The sequence below is a fragment of the Rhamphochromis longiceps genome, linkage group LG3 (assembly GCF_057381845.1).
Source record: "Rhamphochromis longiceps isolate RC_006_pf linkage group LG3, R_longiceps_female_GT1.1, whole genome shotgun sequence".
Lineage (NCBI taxonomy): Eukaryota > Metazoa > Chordata > Actinopteri > Cichliformes > Cichlidae > Rhamphochromis > Rhamphochromis longiceps.
In genome coordinates this window covers 60,016,282-60,034,666 of record NC_140559.1, presented here as the reverse complement: position 1 = coordinate 60,034,666, position 18,385 = coordinate 60,016,282, and the positions used below count along the sequence as shown (strand labels likewise).

The 18,385-nt window shown below is 51.8% G+C and overlaps 2 protein-coding genes and 1 long non-coding RNA gene across 5 annotated transcripts in view; 2 read left to right on the top strand and 1 right to left on the bottom strand.

Moving 5' to 3' along the window:
* Positions 1–18,032, top strand: part of LOC146675504 (protein NLRC3-like) — a 29,226-nt gene extending 11,194 nt beyond the window's left edge. Inside the window, exons 7-10 of one of the 2 annotated variants that reach the window (XM_085400504.1) lie at positions 12,300–12,476; positions 14,221–14,397; positions 16,761–16,934; positions 17,613–18,032. In XM_085400504.1, coding sequence (XP_085256630.1) covers positions 12,300–12,476; positions 14,221–14,397; positions 16,761–16,934; positions 17,613–17,625 — 541 coding nt within the window. In that variant the 3' untranslated portion in view covers positions 17,626–18,032. Of the gene's footprint in view, positions 1–12,299; positions 12,481–14,220; positions 14,398–16,760; positions 16,935–17,612 lie in introns of those variants that run through there. The other variant, XM_085400505.1, reaches the window with a different exon arrangement.
* LOC146675501 (protein NLRC3-like) overlaps positions 1–18,385 on the bottom strand; it is a 507,908-nt gene that overhangs the window by 457,831 nt on the left and 31,692 nt on the right. The window lies entirely within an intron of this gene.
* Positions 1–18,385, top strand: part of LOC146675502 (uncharacterized) — a 59,282-nt gene that overhangs the window by 17,166 nt on the left and 23,731 nt on the right. The gene's annotated exons all lie outside the window — the stretch shown is intronic.

Genomic DNA, 18,385 nt, shown 5'->3' with positions numbered 1-18,385 from the left:
GGATCCATCTCGGATTGAGGAGCGCTCATCAGGGCCGTAGCCAGCCCAGTCCACCAAATACTGGACCCCCCTGCCCCGGGGACGGGAGTCCAAGATCCGTCGGACAGTGTAGACAGCACCCCCATCGACGATCCTGGGCGGGGGCGGGGCCCGGGAGGGGGGCGCTAGCGAGGAAGTGACACGCCGCTTGAGCTGCGAGACGTGGAAAACCGGATGGACCTTCATGGCGGGTGGAAGCCGGAGACGGTAAGCCACGGGGTTGAGCCGGGCAGTGACTTCGTACGGGCCGACGAACCGGGGAGTGAGCTTTTTGGACTCACCGCGCAGCCGCAGGTGCCTTGTGGAGAGCCAGACGCGGTCCCCCGGCTGGAAGGGGTGACCCGGGCGGTGGCGGCGACGATGCTGCCGGGTGTACAGAGCGTTGGCCCGGGTAATGGCAGCCCGCGCCTTGATCCAGGCCTGACGACAGCGGCGGACCATCCGTTCAGCAGCAGGCACGTCGACCCCCGCTTCCTGATGGCTGAAGATAGGAGGATGAAAACCATGACAGACCTCAAAGGGCGAGAGACCGGTGGCAGAAGAGACGTGAAGGTTATGAGACAACTCAGCCCACACCAGGTAACGAGGCCAAAGCGACGGTTGGGCGGAGACGAAGCACCGTAAGAAGCGCCCCAACTGTTGATTGGTCCGTTCAACCTGCCCATTGGTCTGAGGGTGATAACCGGACGAGAGGCTGGGAGACGCTCCAATCAGGCGGCAAAAGGCTTTCCAGAACCTGGCGGTGAACTGGGGCCCCCGATCGGAGACTATGTCCTTGGGGAATCCGTGAAGCCGGACGACATGGTCCAGGAGGAGCTCGGCCGTCCGTTTGGCGGAGGGGAGGCCGGCCAGGGCGACCAGGTGCACCGCCTTAGAAAACCGGTCCACAAAGGTGAGGATGGTGTCAAGACCGTCCACAGATGGGAAGCCGGTAACAAAGTCAAGGCCGACATGGGACCAGGGACGTCTCGGCACAGGGAGAGGGCGAAGGTCGCCAGCGGATGGCTGGGAGGAGGACTTGGCCCGAGCACAGGTGTCACAGGCGGAAACAAAGTCACGGACGTCCCGCGTCATGGAGGGCCACCAGAAGGCACGACGGAGGAGCTGGAGGGTCCTGTCGGGCCCTGGGTGACCAGAGAGCGGGGAGGAGTGAGCCCAGAGCAAGGCCTCCTGACGGCACCGGGATGGTACATAGAGCCTCCCAGCCGGGGTGTCAGGCGGAGGCGGTTCGGCGGTCAGGGCATCCCGGATAGAGTCCTCCAAGGGCCACCGAAGGGGGGCAGCGAAACAATGAGATGGTAGGATAGGTCCAGGGTCTGATGTGAGGCCGTCCTGGGCGAACTGCCTGGAGAGAGCGTCTGGCTTGGTGTTCTTGGAGCCAGGGCGGTAGGCGAGGTGGAAGTTGTAAGGTTCGAAGAATAAGGCCCAACGGGCCTGCCTTGGGTTGAGCTGCTTGGCAGAACGAATATGGATCAGGTTCTGATGATCAGTCCAGACCAGAAACGGTTCTTTTGCTCCCAGGAGCCAATGCCGCCACTCTTCCAAGGCCCACTTGATGGCCAGGAGTTCTCGGTCGCCGACACCATACCGTCGCTGCGTGTCAGAGAATTTCCTCGAGAAATAGCAGCACGGGTGAAGTTTCCCATCCGGGCCGTGTTGAGAGAGGACGGCGCCAGCGCCAACATCGGAGGCATCCACCTCCACCACAAAATCTCCGGCAGGATCAGGGTGGAGCAGGACGGGAGCCGTAGCAAACCGGCGGATAAGGTCTCGGAATGCCTCTTTCGCACCAGGGGGGAGGCAGAAGGGCTTGGGCAGGTTAGCTGGTTTGGTGAGGGATGTCAGTGGGGCGACAATGGCGGTGAAATTGCGGATAAAGCGCCGATAGAAGTTGGCAAAGCCCAGGAAGCTCTGTAGCTGCTTAAGGCTGGAAGGCTGAGGCCACTGGGTCACGGCTTGGACCTTTTGCGGGTCCATGGTCAGGCCATTGGAGGAGATGGTGAAGCCCAGGAAGGTGGTGGACCGCTGATGGAAGGCACACTTTTCCAGTTTGCAGAACAGCTGGTACTCGAGCAGCCTGCTCAGCACGGCCCACACATGGCGAATATGGTCCACTTCGGTGCGGGAGTAGATCAAGATGTCATCCAGATAAGCAAACACCCACCGGCCCAGCATGTCCCGCAAGACATCGTTGATCAGGTGTTGGAAGACAGCAGGGCTGTTGCAGAGGCCGAAGGGCATCACCAGATACTCCCAGTGCCCGTTAGGGGTGATGAAGGCCATCTTCCATTCGTCCCCTTCCCTAATCCGCACCAAATTGTAGGCGCTGCGTAGGTCTAGTTTGGTGAAGATGCAGGCCTGGGAGAGGGAATCGAGTGCGGTGGATAGCAGAGGAAGAGGATGGCGGTTCTTAACAGTGATTTTATTCAAGCCCCGGTAGTCTATACAGGGGCGAAGCCCGCCGTCTTTCTTCTTGACAAAGAGGAATCCCGCAGCTGCAGGGGAGGTAGAAGGGCGAATAAAGCCCTGTTGGAGAGCCTCAGCGACGTACTCCTCCATGGCTTTGTTCTCTGCGGGTGACAGCGAGAACAGGCGACCACGAGGAGGGACCGCTCCCGGGAGGAGCTCGATGGCCATGTCGTAGGAGCGATGAGGAGGGAGAGCAGAGGCTCGCCTCTTACTGAAGACCTCAGACAGGTCATGGTAAGCCGGAGGGATCTTATCCAGATCGATGGACTCCGGGGGTGACGCCTCTTCTGACTTTGAGTCCTTTCCAGTCCGGAAGAGAAAGCAGCGGCGTGAACACTGGGGACCCCAGTCCAGGATCTGGCAGGAAGACCAGGAGACGTGGGGGTCATGTTGACGGAACCAGGGGTATCCGAGGATGAGAGGAGAGGAAGTGGCCGAGACTACTAAAAACCGGATCTCCTCCTGATGATCCCCGACAGACATGCGGACTGGCTGGGTCTGGAACTGGATCGGGTAGGGTTGGAGTGGTCGCCCGTCTACTGAGGTCACCAGGAGGAATCGGTCGACGGACGTCAACGGAATGCGAAGCCGAGAGGCTAGTTTTTGATCGATGAAGTTCTCAGCGGCTCCGGTGTCCAGGAGGGCTTCAGATGAGAGCCGTTGGTGTTTCAGGTGAAATGTTACCGGTAACAGAAAACGAGAGGGGTCAGAGGAGAGGGAAGGGCCAGGTGGGACACCCCCGCAGTCTACCTGGCGTCGTCGTTTCCCGGCCGTAGCGGGCACTGGGGACGACGGTGTCGAGCTGATCCACAGTAGGCGCAGAGGCCCTCACGCCAGCGTCTCTCTTTCTCCTCTTTGGGGAGTCCACCCAGCTGCATGGGCTCCTCGCTGGATGTGCTGCTTGGGCTAGCCGTGGCTCCATCAGAGGGGGGAGCAGGTCGCGAAGACGTGGTCCTCTGAGGCTGGAAGGGTTTGAAGGCCCGAGGGGTATGGCGAGGCCGCGACATCACTCGTTGGTCAATCTTCAGCGCGAGGTCCACGACCTCATCCAGAGTTTTAGGGGCCTCACGGCCGGTCATCTCGTCTCGGATGTAGTCAGCCAGTCCCTCCAGAAAAATAGAGCGCAGAGAAGCGTCTCCCCACTGTAGTTTAGCGGCCAGGGTGCGGAATTGAGAGGCAAAGTGACAGACGGGTCGGCTGCCCTGGCGTAGATGAAGCAGCTGTGACTCCACTTCCACTTCGCTGCTCGGGGGGACAAATGTCTTTTTTAATTCCTCCACAAACAGGGCATAGTCATTGCAAGCTGCCGATTTATTGTAGTAGAGAGCCGCGGCCCATTCCTGAGCCTGGCCAGACAAGAGAGAGGTTAGCAGTGCAACCTTAGCACGGGCGGTGGCGTATTTAGTGGGCTGACACTCGAACAGCATGTCTAAAGTGGCAAGCAAACCATCAGGCCGGCCATCAACTCCGTTCCACTTGTCTGGTAGTCCAATCCGGGGTTCCGCGCTCACCGGCGCCGGCTGACGTTGCAGCGAGGTGACGGAAGTGGAAAGTTGGAGGACAGTTTCGGTGAGGGACTCCACTTTTGTGCACATCTGATCTACCACACCGCGAAGATATAGAACTTCGGCTTTCAGCCGTTCGAATTCCGCTGGGTCTATAGCAGGCTCAGACATCCTGTCACGGCGGGGCGAGCTACACACAGTAGCTCGGCGTGCCTGTGTAGCGTGCTGACTAGACCCAAGCGCGGCTAAGGCTAGCGGTGGGTTTGGAGCAGACACGCAGTTATTCTAGTAACGATCAGTGCACGAAGCGTGGCTTCGGAACTGTCGTTACAGACAGAGAGCGAGCGGAGCCGGGAAGAGAAAAAGGATTGAAGGGAAAAACACTCACGGTTGCTGAATCAGGCGGAGACTGACGTCGGCAGAGTTTCGGAGCTCCTGACACGAAGAGAATGATGTCTGAGCGGCGAAAAGGTGGGTGGCGTCTCTCTTTTAACCCCGGCCCCGTGATCAGCTGATCACAGCTGATCACCGGCTGACAGGTCCAGCCTGGAAGTAATAAATGCATGAACTAGTTTTTCAGTGTCACTCTGAGACAGGATATTTCTAATTTTAGAGATGTTGCGCAAATGGAAGAAAGCAGTCTTACATATTTGTTTAATATGTGCGTTGAAGGACATGTCCTGGTCAAAAGTGACTCCAAGGTTCCTCACCGCGTTACTGGAGGCCAAGGTAATGCCATCCAGAGTAAGAATCTGGTTAGATACCATATTTCTAAGATTTTCAGGGCCGAGTACAATAACCTCAGTTTTATCTGAATTAAGAAGCAGAAAGTTAGCGGCCATCCAGGTCTTTATGTCTTTAAGACATTCCTGCAGTTTAACTAATTGGTGTGTGTTATCTGGCTTCATGGACAGATAGAGCTGGGTGTCATCTGCATAGCAGTGAAAATGTATGCTATGTCTTCTAATGATACTGCCTAAGGGAAGCATGTATAATGTAAACAGAATTGGTCCTAGCACTGAACCCTGTGGAACTCCATAATTAACCTCCATTTACATGCACGAATTGGAGTCTATTAGATAGATATGATACAAACCACTGCAGCGCAGTACTTGTAATATCTACAGCATGTTCTAATCGCTCTAATAGAATATTATGGTCAACAGTATCGAACGCTGCACTGAGGTCTAGCAGGACAAGCACAGAGATGAGTCCACTGTCAGAGGCCATAAGAAGATCATTTGTAACCTTCACTAAAGCTGTTTCTGTGCTGTGCTGAGCTCTGAAACCTGACTGAAACTCTTCAAATAAACCATTCCTCTGCAGATGATCTGTTAGCTGTTTGACAACTACTCTTTCAAGGATTTTTGATATGAAAGGAAGGTTGGAGATTGGCCTATAATTAGCTAAGACTGCTGGGTCTAGAGATGGCTTTTTGAGTAAAGGTTTAACTACAGCCAGCTTGAAGGCCTGTGGTACATAGCCGATTATTAGAGATAGGTTGATCATATTTAAGATCGAAGAATTAATTAATGGCAGGACTTCTTTGAGCAGTTTTGTAGGAATGTGGTCTAAAAGACACGCTGATGGTTTGGAGGAAGTAATTATTGAAGTTAACTCAGAAAGATCAATTGGAGAAAAAGAGTCTAACTTAACATCAATGGTACTAAGAGTAACTGTAGATAATATTACATCTGTGGGATGATTATTGGTAATTTTTTTCTCTAATGATAAAAATTTTATTTGTGAAGAAGTTCATGAAGTCATTACTAGTTAACGTTAAAGGGATGGTTGGCTCAAAAGAGCTCTGACTTTTTGTCAGCCTGGCTATAGTGCTGAAGAGAAACCTGGGGTTGTTCTTATTTTCTTCAATCAGTGATGAATAGTAAGATGTTCTGGCTTTGCGGAGGGCTTTCTTATAAAGCAGCAAACTATTTCTCCAGGCTAAATGATGATCCTCTAGATTTGTGACACGCCATTTCCTCTCCAGATTACGAGTCATCTGCTTTAGGGTACATGTTTGAGAATTATACCACGGAGTCAGGTACTTCTGATTTGAGGCCTTAGTTTTCACAGGAGCTACAGTATCCAGAGTCGTACGTAGTGAGGAGGTGAAATTATTAACAAGATAATCGACCTCTGTTGGGGTAGCGTTCAGATAGCTGCTCTGCTCTGTGTTGGTACAGGGCATTGGAGATGATAACAGTGGGTGGATTATATTCTTAAACTTAGTTACAGTGCTTTCAGAAAGACATCTACTTTGATAAATTTTACTCTTCACCGCCTTGTAATCAATTATTGTAAAAGTAAATGTTATCAGGAAATGATCAGACAGGAGATGGTTTTCAGGAAACACTGTTAAATGTTCAGGTTCGATGCCATATGTTAAAACAAGATCTAGAGTGTGATTAAAGTGGTGGGTGGGTTCTTTTACATTTTGAGAGAAACCAATTGAGTCTAATAACACATTAAATGCCATTTTGAGGCTGTCATTTTTAGCATCTACATGGATGTTAAAATCACCCACAATAATTATTTTATCTGAGCTCAGAACTAAATTAGATATAAAGTCTGAGAAATCAGACAGAAACTCTGTGTAAGGCCCAGGTGGACGATAGATGATAACAAGTAAGACTGGTTTCTGAGTTTCACAGCTGGGGTGGACAATGTTAAGCATCAGGCTTTCGAATGAATTAAAAGTCTGTCTTGGTCTTTCATTAATTAATAGGCTGGTGTGAAAAATTGCTGCCACACCGCCCCCTCGGCCTGTGCTTCGAGATTTCTGGTAGTTAGAATGGCTCGGGGGTGTTGATTCATTTAAACTAACATAATCATCCTGCTGCAACCAGGTTTCTGTAAGGCAGAGTAAATCAATTTGTTGATCAATTATTAAGTCATGTACTAACAGAGACTTGGAGGAGAGAGACCTAATATTTAATAATCCACATTTCTCAAACAGAGATCATCTTTCCAGCTGGAACTCTTCACTGAGCTGAACTCATTCAAAATGTTCTGGAGTCAAAACAGGAAACAGTCCAAATGTGTGTCTTCACTCTGACTCTGGATCAGATCTCAGTGACAGACTGTGGACATTATGGAAGCCTAAATGTGACACCATCTTCCTCCTTCATCTGCAGATTAAAGCCAAACAAAGATTCTCATTAAAAGTCTGCAGGTCTGAGAGAGACTCAATCGTTGTGTCATGTCAAACACAGTAAGAGGAGCTGAAGCACAGATGTGAAGAGCAGATTCATCAGATTATGACCTCACTCTGTTTTGTCTTCATATACATTCAGTCTGTGTTTATAATGCAGATTTTCTGCTTTTATAATAACACATTTGTGGCGGAGGCGTGGCCCCGGGCGCAGCTGCAGGGGAGGAGTGGAGCAGAAGGCTCAACAGGGCGGCGCTGCGAGGCCGGTAAGAACAGCTGATGGTGTTTATGTACTGATGATGGTCTCCCTCCGCTGTGTTTATAGTGAGACGGGGAGGAGCGGCCAGAGGGAGATCAGCTGGACTCGTGAGCTGTCAGGCTGTGCGACCGATTCAGCTGTCAAAACACAAACGTCAATAAATGTGGAAATTGGCAGTACATACCTGCGTGTGCGTGTGTTTGTGCCTGGTGTATACCACAAGTGGTGCCGAAACCCAGGAAGGTGCCGGTGGGGGAATGTCCGACCCACAGGCCGCGCCACCCGCCCAGCCTCTGCAATTCTTGGCGCAGATGCTAGCGGAGATGGCGACGATGAGCCGGGATCAGGCGGCCGACCAGCGTGCCCACCTGGCCGCGCTGCGGGAGCAGATGGACCGACAGACGCAAGTTCTGGAGCGGCTGGTCGGGGCCGCTGCCACGCCGAAGCCCTCGCCACTGTCGGTGGCGGTGCCCCGGATGGGGGACGGGGACGACCCACAGGTTTTTTTGGAGACCTTCCGTGCCACGGCGGAGGCTTGCCAATGGCCGCAGGAGGAGTGGGCTCCGCGGCTGCTCCCCCTGCTGTGTGGGGAGGCACAAACAGCGGCCCTGAGTCTGCCTCCGGCGTCGAGGAGCAGCTTCCCGGATGTGAGCCGGGCGGTGGTGGACAGGCTGGGGCTCACCGCCGAAGACCATCGCCGGCGGTTCCGGGCCTGTCGGCTGGCTACAACGGACCGACCACTCGCCTGGGCCCGGCAGCTGCGCGACGCGGAGGTGCGCTGGCTGCAGCCGGGAGCATCGGAGGGCGAGACGAAGCTGGTTGACAAGGTGGTGCTGGAGCAGTTCACGGAGGGATTGCCAGCGGAGACGGCGAGACGGGTCCGGTGCCACCGGCCCGCAAGCTTGGAGGTAGCGGTGACGCTGGCGGAGGACCACCTTGCCGCTGGAGCAGGGGAGCCCGGGGACGCCGGACGGAGGCCGAACAAACAGGCCCCAGTGCCGGCCCCGAGGCGCCGTGTGCCGGCACCAGGGCAGGCAGAGCGGCTGCCGGCGCTGAGCCCCACTAACCCTTTCGCGGCGTTGGTGCCGTCCAGGGGAGCCGAGCCGAGTGGAGCCGCCCCCGAGCCACGGAGGGCAGCACAGACGCCGGGGCCGGAGTGTTGGAAGTGCGGGCAGCCGGGACACCTGAGGAGGGATTGTCCGCTTATGGAAGTGGGGCAGGTGTTTCGCGTTGCTGGCGCCCCAGCACCCTCCCCCGGTCCAGGAGGGACATACAGTATTCCGGTAAGGACTCGAGGGGGTATACGCCAGGCGTTGGTGGACACGGGCTGCACACAGACCCTCGTGCACCAAGGTTTGGTTCGCCCCGGGGCATTATAGGAGGCAGAATGGGTGGAGGTGAGATGTGTTCATGGTGATGTGCACCGGTACCCCATAGTGCCGCTGCTGTTAAAATACAAGGGCCATACACATAGGGTAACGGCGGCGGTTAGCCCGCGCCTGTCGCACCCCCTGATTCTGGGTACCAATTGGCCGGGGTTTCATCAGCATAGGGTAACGGCGGCGGTTAGCCCACGCCTGTCGCACCCCCTGATTCTGGGTACCAATTGGCCGGGGTTTCATCAGCTACTGGGGCAGTACGCGGGGGTGCGATCACGACCGGAAGCGGGGTGTAGCGTGTGCGCGGCTTTCAGCGGTGACGCGGGGTCGTCCGACACCGACTCCGGGGGGGAGGAGCCGGCGGGTCCCTCACGGGACGTCCCGCCGGCCCCGGAAGTGTCCCCCATGGGTGATTTCCCACTGGAGCAGTCTCGTGACGGCACCCTACGCTCAGCCTTTGACCAAGTGATGGCTATTGATGGTCACGTGGTGCGCCCTGAGGCCGCGCAGACCTACCCGCGTTTCGTCATATTAAATGACCGATTATATCGAGTGAGTCGTGACACTCAGACAGAGGAAACACACACCCAGTTGTTGGTGCCGCAGGGCCGCCGGGAAACACTTTTCCAGGCCCACTATAACCCCATGGCAGGGCATATGGGCTACGAGAAAACTCTGTAGCGAATAACGGCCCGATTTTATTGGCCGGGCATCCGAGCGGATGTGCGCCGTTGGTGCGCGTCCTGCCCGGACTGCCAACTTGTTAACCAGCCGGCCATACCGAGAGCGCCTCTGCGCCCTCTCCCCCTCATTGAGGTCCCGTTTGAGCGCATCGGCATGGACCTCATCAGGCCGTTTCACCGGAGTGCACGCGGTTACCGCTTTGTGTTAGTCCTGGTGGATTACGCAACGCGGTACCCGGAAGCAGATCTCTGCAAAGAGTGTGGCGCAGGCACTGTTCCAGGTCACCTCCCGAGTCGGAATCCCAAAAGAGATACTGACTGACCAGGGCACGTCGTTTATGTCTCGTACACTGCGGGAACTGTACGAATTACTGGGCATTAAATCTATTCGGACCAGCGTCTACCACCCTCAGACTGACGGGCTGGTGGAGTGGCTGAATAAGACCTTAAAGTCCATGATTCGGAAGTTCATTAACGAGGATGAACGCAATTGGGATCACTGGCTAAACCCTCTGTTATTCGCAGTGCGGGAGGTGCCCCAGGCCTCCACGGGATTTTCTCCCTTTGAACTGCTGTTCGGCAGGAAGCCACGTGGGGTGCTCGACCTGATTAAAGAAAGCTGGGAGGACGGTCCGAGCCCCGCCAAAAATGAGATTCAGTACGTGTTGGACCTGAGAGCAAAACTCCACACTTTGGGGAGGTTGTCACGGGAGAATTTGCTCCAGGCTCAGCAGCGTCAGCAACGCCTGTATGACAGAGGGGCTAGGCTCAGGCAATTTTCACCGGGAGATAAGGTGCTTGTGTTACTCCCTTCCTCCAGCTCAAAGTTGCTCGCCAAGTGGCAAGGACCCTTTGTGGTCACACGGCGAGTCGGGGACGTGGACTATGAGGTCGCTCGGTCGGACAGGGGAGGAGCCACGCAGATTTATCACCTCAATCTCCTCAAACAGTGGCGAGAGGTCGAAACCGCTTCTCTGGTGAGCTTGGTGAAGGAGAGAGATGAGTTGGGGCCTGAGGTGCCAAATTCTATCATTCCCACCTCCCTCCCTTGTGATGACCATCTCACACAGGCCCAGAGAGCGGATGTTGTCGCGTTGCAACAGCGTTTTGCGGACGTGTTCTCCCCCCTGCCCGGCCGGACCTCCCTCATCGAGCACCATTTCGTGACGCAGCCCGGCGTGACGGTGCGTTCACGGCCCTATAGGCTCCCGGAGCATAAGCGAAAAATCGTGCAGAGGGAATTGGCGGAAATGCTGAGGATGGGAGTAATAGAAGAGTCGCACAGCGCCTGGTGTAGCCCCATCGTTCTGGTGGTGAAGAAGGATGGGTCTATACGGTTCTGTGTCAACTATCGCAGGGTGACCGAAGTGTCACGCTTTGATGCCTACCCCATGCCTCGGGTCGACGAGCTCCTGGACCGGTTAGGCACGGCCTGCTTTTTCACGACACTGGACTTAACCAAGGGCTATTGGCAGATTCCCTTGTCTGCCGAGGCCAGGGAGAAAACGGCCTTCTCCACTCCGTACGGTTTGTACCAGTTCGTGACACTCCCGTTCGGCCTGTTCGGGGCCCCGGCCACTTTCCAGTGTCTCATGGACCGGGTACTGCGTCCGCACGCGGCGTATGCTGCCGCCTACCTGGATGACGTGATCATCCACAGCGACACCTGGGCGGAGCATGTGCTGCGGGTGGCCGCGGTCCTGGAGTCCCTGAGGCAGGCGGGGCTCACGGCCAATCCGAAGAAGTGCGCGGTTGGACGGAGGGAGGTGCAGTATCTGGGGTACCACCTGGGGGGCGGGCAGGTGCGTCCACAGGTGGAGAAGACGGCGGCTGTCGCATCCTGCCCGCGCCCCAGGACGAAAAAGGAGGTGAGACGGTTCTTGGGGTTGGCGGGTTACTATCGTCGCTTTGTGCCGGGGTTTGCGCAGCTAACCAGCCCCCTGACCGATCTCACTCGAAAGGGTGCCCCGGATCTGGTCCAGTGGAGGGGGCCGTGCCAGGCGGCGTTTGTGCGAGTGAAAAACGCTCTCTGTGGGGAGCCGCTGCTTCACACTCCTAACTTTTCCCTCCCTTTTGTTCTGCAGACTGACGCCTCGGACAGAGGGCTGGGAGCCGTTTTGTCCCAGCAGGTGAGGGGGGCTGACCGCCCCGTCCTATACATCAGCCGGAAGCTAGCGGAGCGCGAGCGCCGGTACAGCACCGTGGAGAAGGAGTGCCTGGCCATCCGGTGGGCGGTCGGCTCCCTGCGCTATTACCTCCTGGGACGCTCATTCACCCTCTGTTCGGACCACGCCCCGCTGCAGTGGCTCCACCGCATGAAGGATGCCAACGCCCGGATCACCCGGTGGTATCTGGCGTTGCAGCCCTTTAAGTTCAAGGTGATCCATAGGCCGGGGGCGCAGATGGCAGTGGCCCATTTCCTCTCTCGCTCGCGGGGGGGGGAGTTGGCTCGGCCGGACGGCTCCCCGGCCTCGAACGGGCGGTGGGGGTGTGTGGCGGAGGCGTGGCCCCGGGCGCAGCTGCAGGGAAGGAGTGGAGCAGAAGGCTCAACAGGGCGGCGCTGCGAGGCCGGTAAGAACAGCTGATGGTGTTTATGTACTGATGATGGTCTCCCTCCGCTGTGTTTATAGTGAGACGGGGAGGAGCGGCCAGAGGGAGATCAGCTGGACTCGTGAGCTGTCAGGCTGTGCGACCGATTCAGCTGTCAAAACACAAACGTCAATAAATGTGGAAATTGGCAGTACATACCTGCGTGTGCGTGTGTTTGTGCCTGGTGTATACCACAACATTTTATATTTTCTATCATCACAGACTGACTCGGTGTGGACTCTCAGAGTCTCACTGTGAAGTTGTGGCCTCAGCTCTGAAGTCCAACCCCTCCCATCTGACACAGCTGGACATGAGTAGAAACTACAACCTGCAGGATTCAGGGATAAAGCTTCTGTGTGCTGGACTGGAGAGTCCAAACTGTCGACTGGAGACTCTGAGGTGAGTTCACTGACTGCGGCTGTTGTTGTTTTTCTATATTTCAGGTCTTTGATTGATGTTTGAAACTTTCTTTAGTTCCTAAATGTTCAGGATGTGTCTGAAGACAAATGTGAAGAAGTTTGAGTGCTTTCAGAAATGTTGTCTTTCCAAACGACTGAACAACAGTTTTTCCTTTTGGCTCCAAACAGAAGTGACAGACTTGAGCAGGGTTCATTTAAAGGCTGACAGAAGTGGAGTGGTGATGGGGAGATGTTTGACAGGACAGTGTTTCAGCCTCCACAGGTTCATGTTGTGCTCCATCAGTCAGTGAAGATGAAGTCAGTGCTGATGAGGCTGTAGAGTGTGTGAGGGATGTGAATGAGGATGATGAAGATCTGATGATAGCAGATAAAAACAGGCTGCAGAGACTTTGAGCCATACAGGGCACACAGTGTGTGTACAGAACAGCTGAAATCATTATGGAGGCCTCACTGGGATATGGAAGCATCACAGTACAGCTTCAGTGAAGCATTAAAGTCTCTGATATGAGATGAGAAATGAAGCAGCCAGAGCTTTTTCATGAGTGGAAATCCACTGTGACTGTGAGCTGCTGCTACAGCCTCCAGATTAGCCAGCAGCTCATCCTGCTCAACATTTCCTCACCAACTTTAATGGAAGTGTGATGTTTTCAGCTGGAGTGATGGTCAGGGTGGCCTCCCTCTCCTCTTCTTCTCCTCTTCCTCTTTCATTTGTAAAGCCACTTCTGCTGCTTTCATTCATTTGGAAGTCCTGTAGCTGAGTTTGGGAGAGACTAACAGCCTCGGCAGCAGAGGGGAGAAAGGCTGTAACACCACCACTTTACTCTGTTCTACCTGTCACATCATTTTATCAGGAAACAAATATGCTCATGTTTTTACTATGTTTGTCTTGAAGATGTAAGAAGATCACATGGTGCTTTTTATTATTGTGTTGGTTTGTTTCCTGTCTCTTGGATGGAGCCCAGCTGCGCGTGGCCCCTGGGCCTGTGGTCAGAGTGTGTGCTGGATAATCCGGCCCAGGATGAGGCCAAACTGACAAGGGATGAAATGTCTGTCACATAATTGAGCTTAGTGTAGTTTCATTTCTGCACAATTTAAAAACAACCAAAACTTTGTTCTGTCTTTTCTATGTTATACTGTAGACTTTCTTTGATACTGTGTCCAAAAGGAGCAGCTTTTACTTTGAAGGGGAGGCGTCTCTGTTTCCTCTTCAGGTTGGATGATGGAAGCAAATGAGTGTGTGATGTTCTTTCAGTGTTGCACTTTGTAGACGCTCCCTGAGCACTGGTCTCACAGCCAGCTGCACATAGAGACCAGTGTTGTTAGTCCAGGTCAGAAGATGACTTGTTGGAATGAAAATGAGCTTGTAGTTTGTCTGCTTTAATAATGTGACTGGAAAAACGTTTTGGACTTCAAATATGTCCATTTCTTTCACACTTCACCTTTAAAAGTGAAGCCTTGTGGTTCCTGGAAGGAAAAACACGACTTTTTCAAGTCTTTGTCCTGTTTTTATGATAAATGTACGACTTTAATGTGAAACATTCAGAGTTTTTTCTCTTGTTGTGTTTGTTTGAAGCTGCTTCCTGTTGGCTTCAGCTGTTTGGAGTTTCCATTTTCTAAACTTCTACATTCTGAACCTTCTTCAGCTCTGAACAGATGATGAAACACTGAATGATTTCAAGCTCACACTTTGTCTAATAAACTTACATCTTTCATTCTTTATACAGATTGTGGGGCTGTGGTTTGTCAGAGATCAGCTGTGATTATCTGGCAGCAGCACTGAAGTCCAACCCCTCCCATCTGAGAGAGCTGGACATGAGCTACAACAACAAGCTGCAGGATTCAGGAGTGAAGCATCTGTGTGGTTTCCTGGAGAGTCCAGGATGTGGACTTGAAACTCTGAGGTCAGTCAGCATGTTTTAGTTGTGCTGAGATGAATATGATGTGAAAGTTGTGCTGACACTAAACTGCAGACATCAGGCTGATATTATACTGATCCACACTGAGGATCTTCATGGTAAAGTCTGTTTTCTTCTTCTCTGGTTTAGTCCATTGACTGCAGCAGAACAATGTTCACATTTCAAACCTTCAAAGAAGAAGAAAAATCCTCCACTGGATAATTCACTTTGAAACTCTCAAACTCTTCATTCCACCTTAAAGTCTGTCTGACACTGAAATCCAAAGCAAAATGTGCGTTTGCTTTACAGACAGCAGTCCAACACAAACATACACACATCATCCAAAACACAGTCCAACATCCAAATCTCCTCCACTGCCAGCATGAATGATGGGAAAGAGAAGGAGGAATACTCTGACATTCAGGGTTAGAATGAGTTTCATGAAGCAGACTGTGAAGATCAAAGCTGCATTAGAAAGCTTACATGAATGAATGAGTGGACAGAAGTGGACAGAGATCATCTGAAGCACTTCAAAGGCTTTAAATCAGCACATTTCTCTTTATTCTTTATCAACTCTGTTAGTTTCTCTCAGTTTTCTGTGGAATGAAGCTAACAGCAGGCTAATAAGATGCTGACCAATAGGTTTCTATTAAAGGTTGTAATTTGTATATGAAAAAGTGCTTTGGCTCAGCAGGGATCAGCTTACAGGTAGAATACAGCTGCTGGATGGGATTAGCATGTCATAGCTATCTACCAAACTGCTAACTGGGGGATTTCAGGCCATCTATGGATCATTTTTGCTAACTGTTTATTCAGCTTAGGCTCACAGGGCTGCAGCCTGTGCCCTAGCTGTCATAGGGAAGAGGCGTGGTCCACCTGCACAGGTAAGCAGTCCATCACAGGGCCAACAGAGAGAGACAGAGAAGCACTCTCTCACATCCACACCTACAGCCAATTTAGAAGCACCAATGAACCTAAGCAGCATTTCATTGGACTGTGGGAGAACATCCAACCTCCACAGAAAGGCCAACAAGCTTCAACCTACAACCTTCTTGCTTTAAAGCACTAGTGCTAACCACTTTTCCCCATTTCAGCCCGAATCCTGCATCTTCCTGTTTCTGACTCCAGGCCAGCTCCACTAACACTTTCTCATCAGACACTGCCACCTAGTGGAGGAAGTCTTAGTTCCATTTGAAGCTTCAGATTACAGTTAGTTCCTTTACAAAGAGGTGGAGGTGGTGGGGCCACAGCACCATCATCACTGAGTGCCATAGGACACTTAACCTTTGTTTCCATATGCTGGGAACTTCCTGTTGTTCCAAGGAGGACTGGAAAATGTGTGAAAATCTCCCAGTCAGTTCCTCACAGCACACTTCAATCATTTCCCTCCCACAGCATCAGGACCAGGGCTTTTTCTTTCTTTGATCCCACTAAGAGATTTCCACACAAACACCTCATCAGTGGGACTCTCAGAGCTACCAGCCCTTTGCTACAATCACAAAGCTCTTCATTGAAATCAATGATATCAAAGCTGGAATCAAATGAGTCCAAGTCTTCTGCTGATTCAGCATCACATTCATCTTTGCTCCTTGTCCTGCATCCCCACCATGGACTTCATTCCTTTCCAAGCCAGTCTTGAGTGTTCTTTATTCAGCTCATCCTGCTTTACTTTTACACCTGATTTTAGCTGCTTTATCTCTCTTTCAACAAGTTTCTGTGCCTCAATCTTTTTCTTCTCTCCCTCATAACAAGACAGCTTCTTCTGCCTGAGAACATGTTGGAGTGATTTACTAATCCAGGGCTGCTTATTGGGGAAAATACTTCCTGTTTGCAAAGTAATCCCCATTTTTCCCAGAAAGAAATGTAAGTAGATATCGATGATCTAAGTGAGAACATGAGCCTTTAAAAAGTCCCAGTGGGTGCAGTCAAAGCAGTCCCTCAGTCCCAGTATAGAGTCTTTGGTCCAGACTGGAACAACTGTGTGCCCAGTTTGAGCTCTGTTCAGTCCTGTGACCTGACAGACCCAGAGGGGCCATCACATCACATTTAGAAGCTCCCCTAATGGAGCCACAACACATGTCCAATACTTAGTCTGTCTTGTTGGACCAACTGGAAGAAATGATTCAAGGACTTAGTCACAGAACAGAGATTCAAATCTCCAAAATCCAACTGGCTGCATCAGGACATATAGTCTGAAACTCTGCACAGTTTCCTGTTTGAAGCTGCTTCCTGTTTCAGCTGTTTGGAGTTTCCATTTTCTAAACTTCTATATTCTGAACCTTCTTCAGCTCTGAACAGATGATGAAACACTGAATGATTTCAAGCTCACACTTTGTCTAATAAACTTACATCTTTCATTCTTTATACAGATTGGGACGCTGTGATTTGTCAGAGATCAGCTGTGATTATCTGGCAGCAGCGCTGAAGTCCAACCCCTCCCATCTGAGACAGCTGGACCTGAGCTGGAACAACCTGAAGGATCCAGATGTGAAGCAGCTGTCTGATCTTCAGCAGAGTCCAGACTACAGACTGGAGACTCTGAGGTCAGTAGAGTGATGGAGTGAGTGGGTGGTGCTGTCAGCAGTATTGTACTAAACACAGTCAGTATGAAACAAAGATCCAGTGTTTCCTGTAAAGCTGCAGCTTCTCAGTGAAGCTGTGAGAGGAGAATGGTGACAGGCTTCAGGATTGGACACAAACACTTCCTGTTTCTGACCTTTATGGTCACCATGGTAACGGCTGACACGCTCTGATCAAACACTGTCAACAGCCAATCAGCTCTCTGAACAAAGCAGCACGCAGACCAATGACTGCATTCATTTCCAAGTTTAAAGCAGTGAAGAACACAGTCTGTAGGTGAGGAAGAATTTAGTGAGAGCAGATGTTTGGATGGAATTCCTCCAGTTAACAGCTGGAACCGTCCATCTGGATTGTTGGGCTTGTTGTTGGGGTTCCTACAGAGCTCAGAGTGGACACACCAAGGTTCTTCTAATGAATGAAAGTCCAAACTCAAACTAGGAGGGAAAAAAAACATTTTCATCAACTTCAATAAAAATCCAAAGATTAGAAAAAGTGAAGCAACAATGAGTCCTAGTACAGTCCCAGCACTGAAGTCCCTGCTGCTCTTTATACTGGATGTGCTGCATCACTGACTGACAGCTGATGAAGAGTCTCTGGAAACACTCGTTTATCTCCTCTGCTCTTCCTTCTTCTTTCTGCAGGTGGAGCTGGTGATGGTAAACAGGACGGTGTGTGTGCTGAGAGAGGAGGAGCTGTGTCCTGATGATCCAGAGAGGTTGAAGCAGGAGCAGCTTGTGTGTAGAGACGCTCTGACTGGGCCATGTTACTAGGAGGTGGAGAGGAGAGCTTCATCCAGCAGTGACTGACAGAGGAATGAGAAGAAGTGCAGATGACTGTCAGTGCTGCAGAGTGAACTGCTCTGAGAACAGCTCCACTGTCAGACACAATGTAGAGTCCAGCATCATCCCTGTGTGTCCCTCTGGATCTGACAGAGGATCATCAGTGTATCTGGACTGCTCTGCTGCTGCTCTGTCCTTCTACAGTCTCTGCACAGTCTCTGTCTGACTCTGGTTTCAGACCCTCCTGGATCAAACTCACCTGGAAAGACTTTCAAACATCACTCAATAGATTTGAATACACAGTCAGAAAAATTATGGTTCTTAAATGGTTCTTCAGATGTCTTCATGGTTCTTTAAAGAACCATCATACGTCAAAGAACCTTTTTTTTTTTGTGGATGGTTTTTCAGTTATTACAAATGGTTCTTTAAAGAACAAAAGGTTCTTCATGCTTAGCAATCTAAGTTTGATGGTGTAAACGGCATAAATATTTATTCACTATAACGAGGCTGTGAATTATACTGTGTGTTTTCTTTGTGTGCATGTGTGTGTGAAGGGGGAGGGCGGGATACCTGGCAATTGCCCTTTAAGAGAAGATGGTAGGAAACTGAATATTCAAATAAAAGTTAGAAATAAT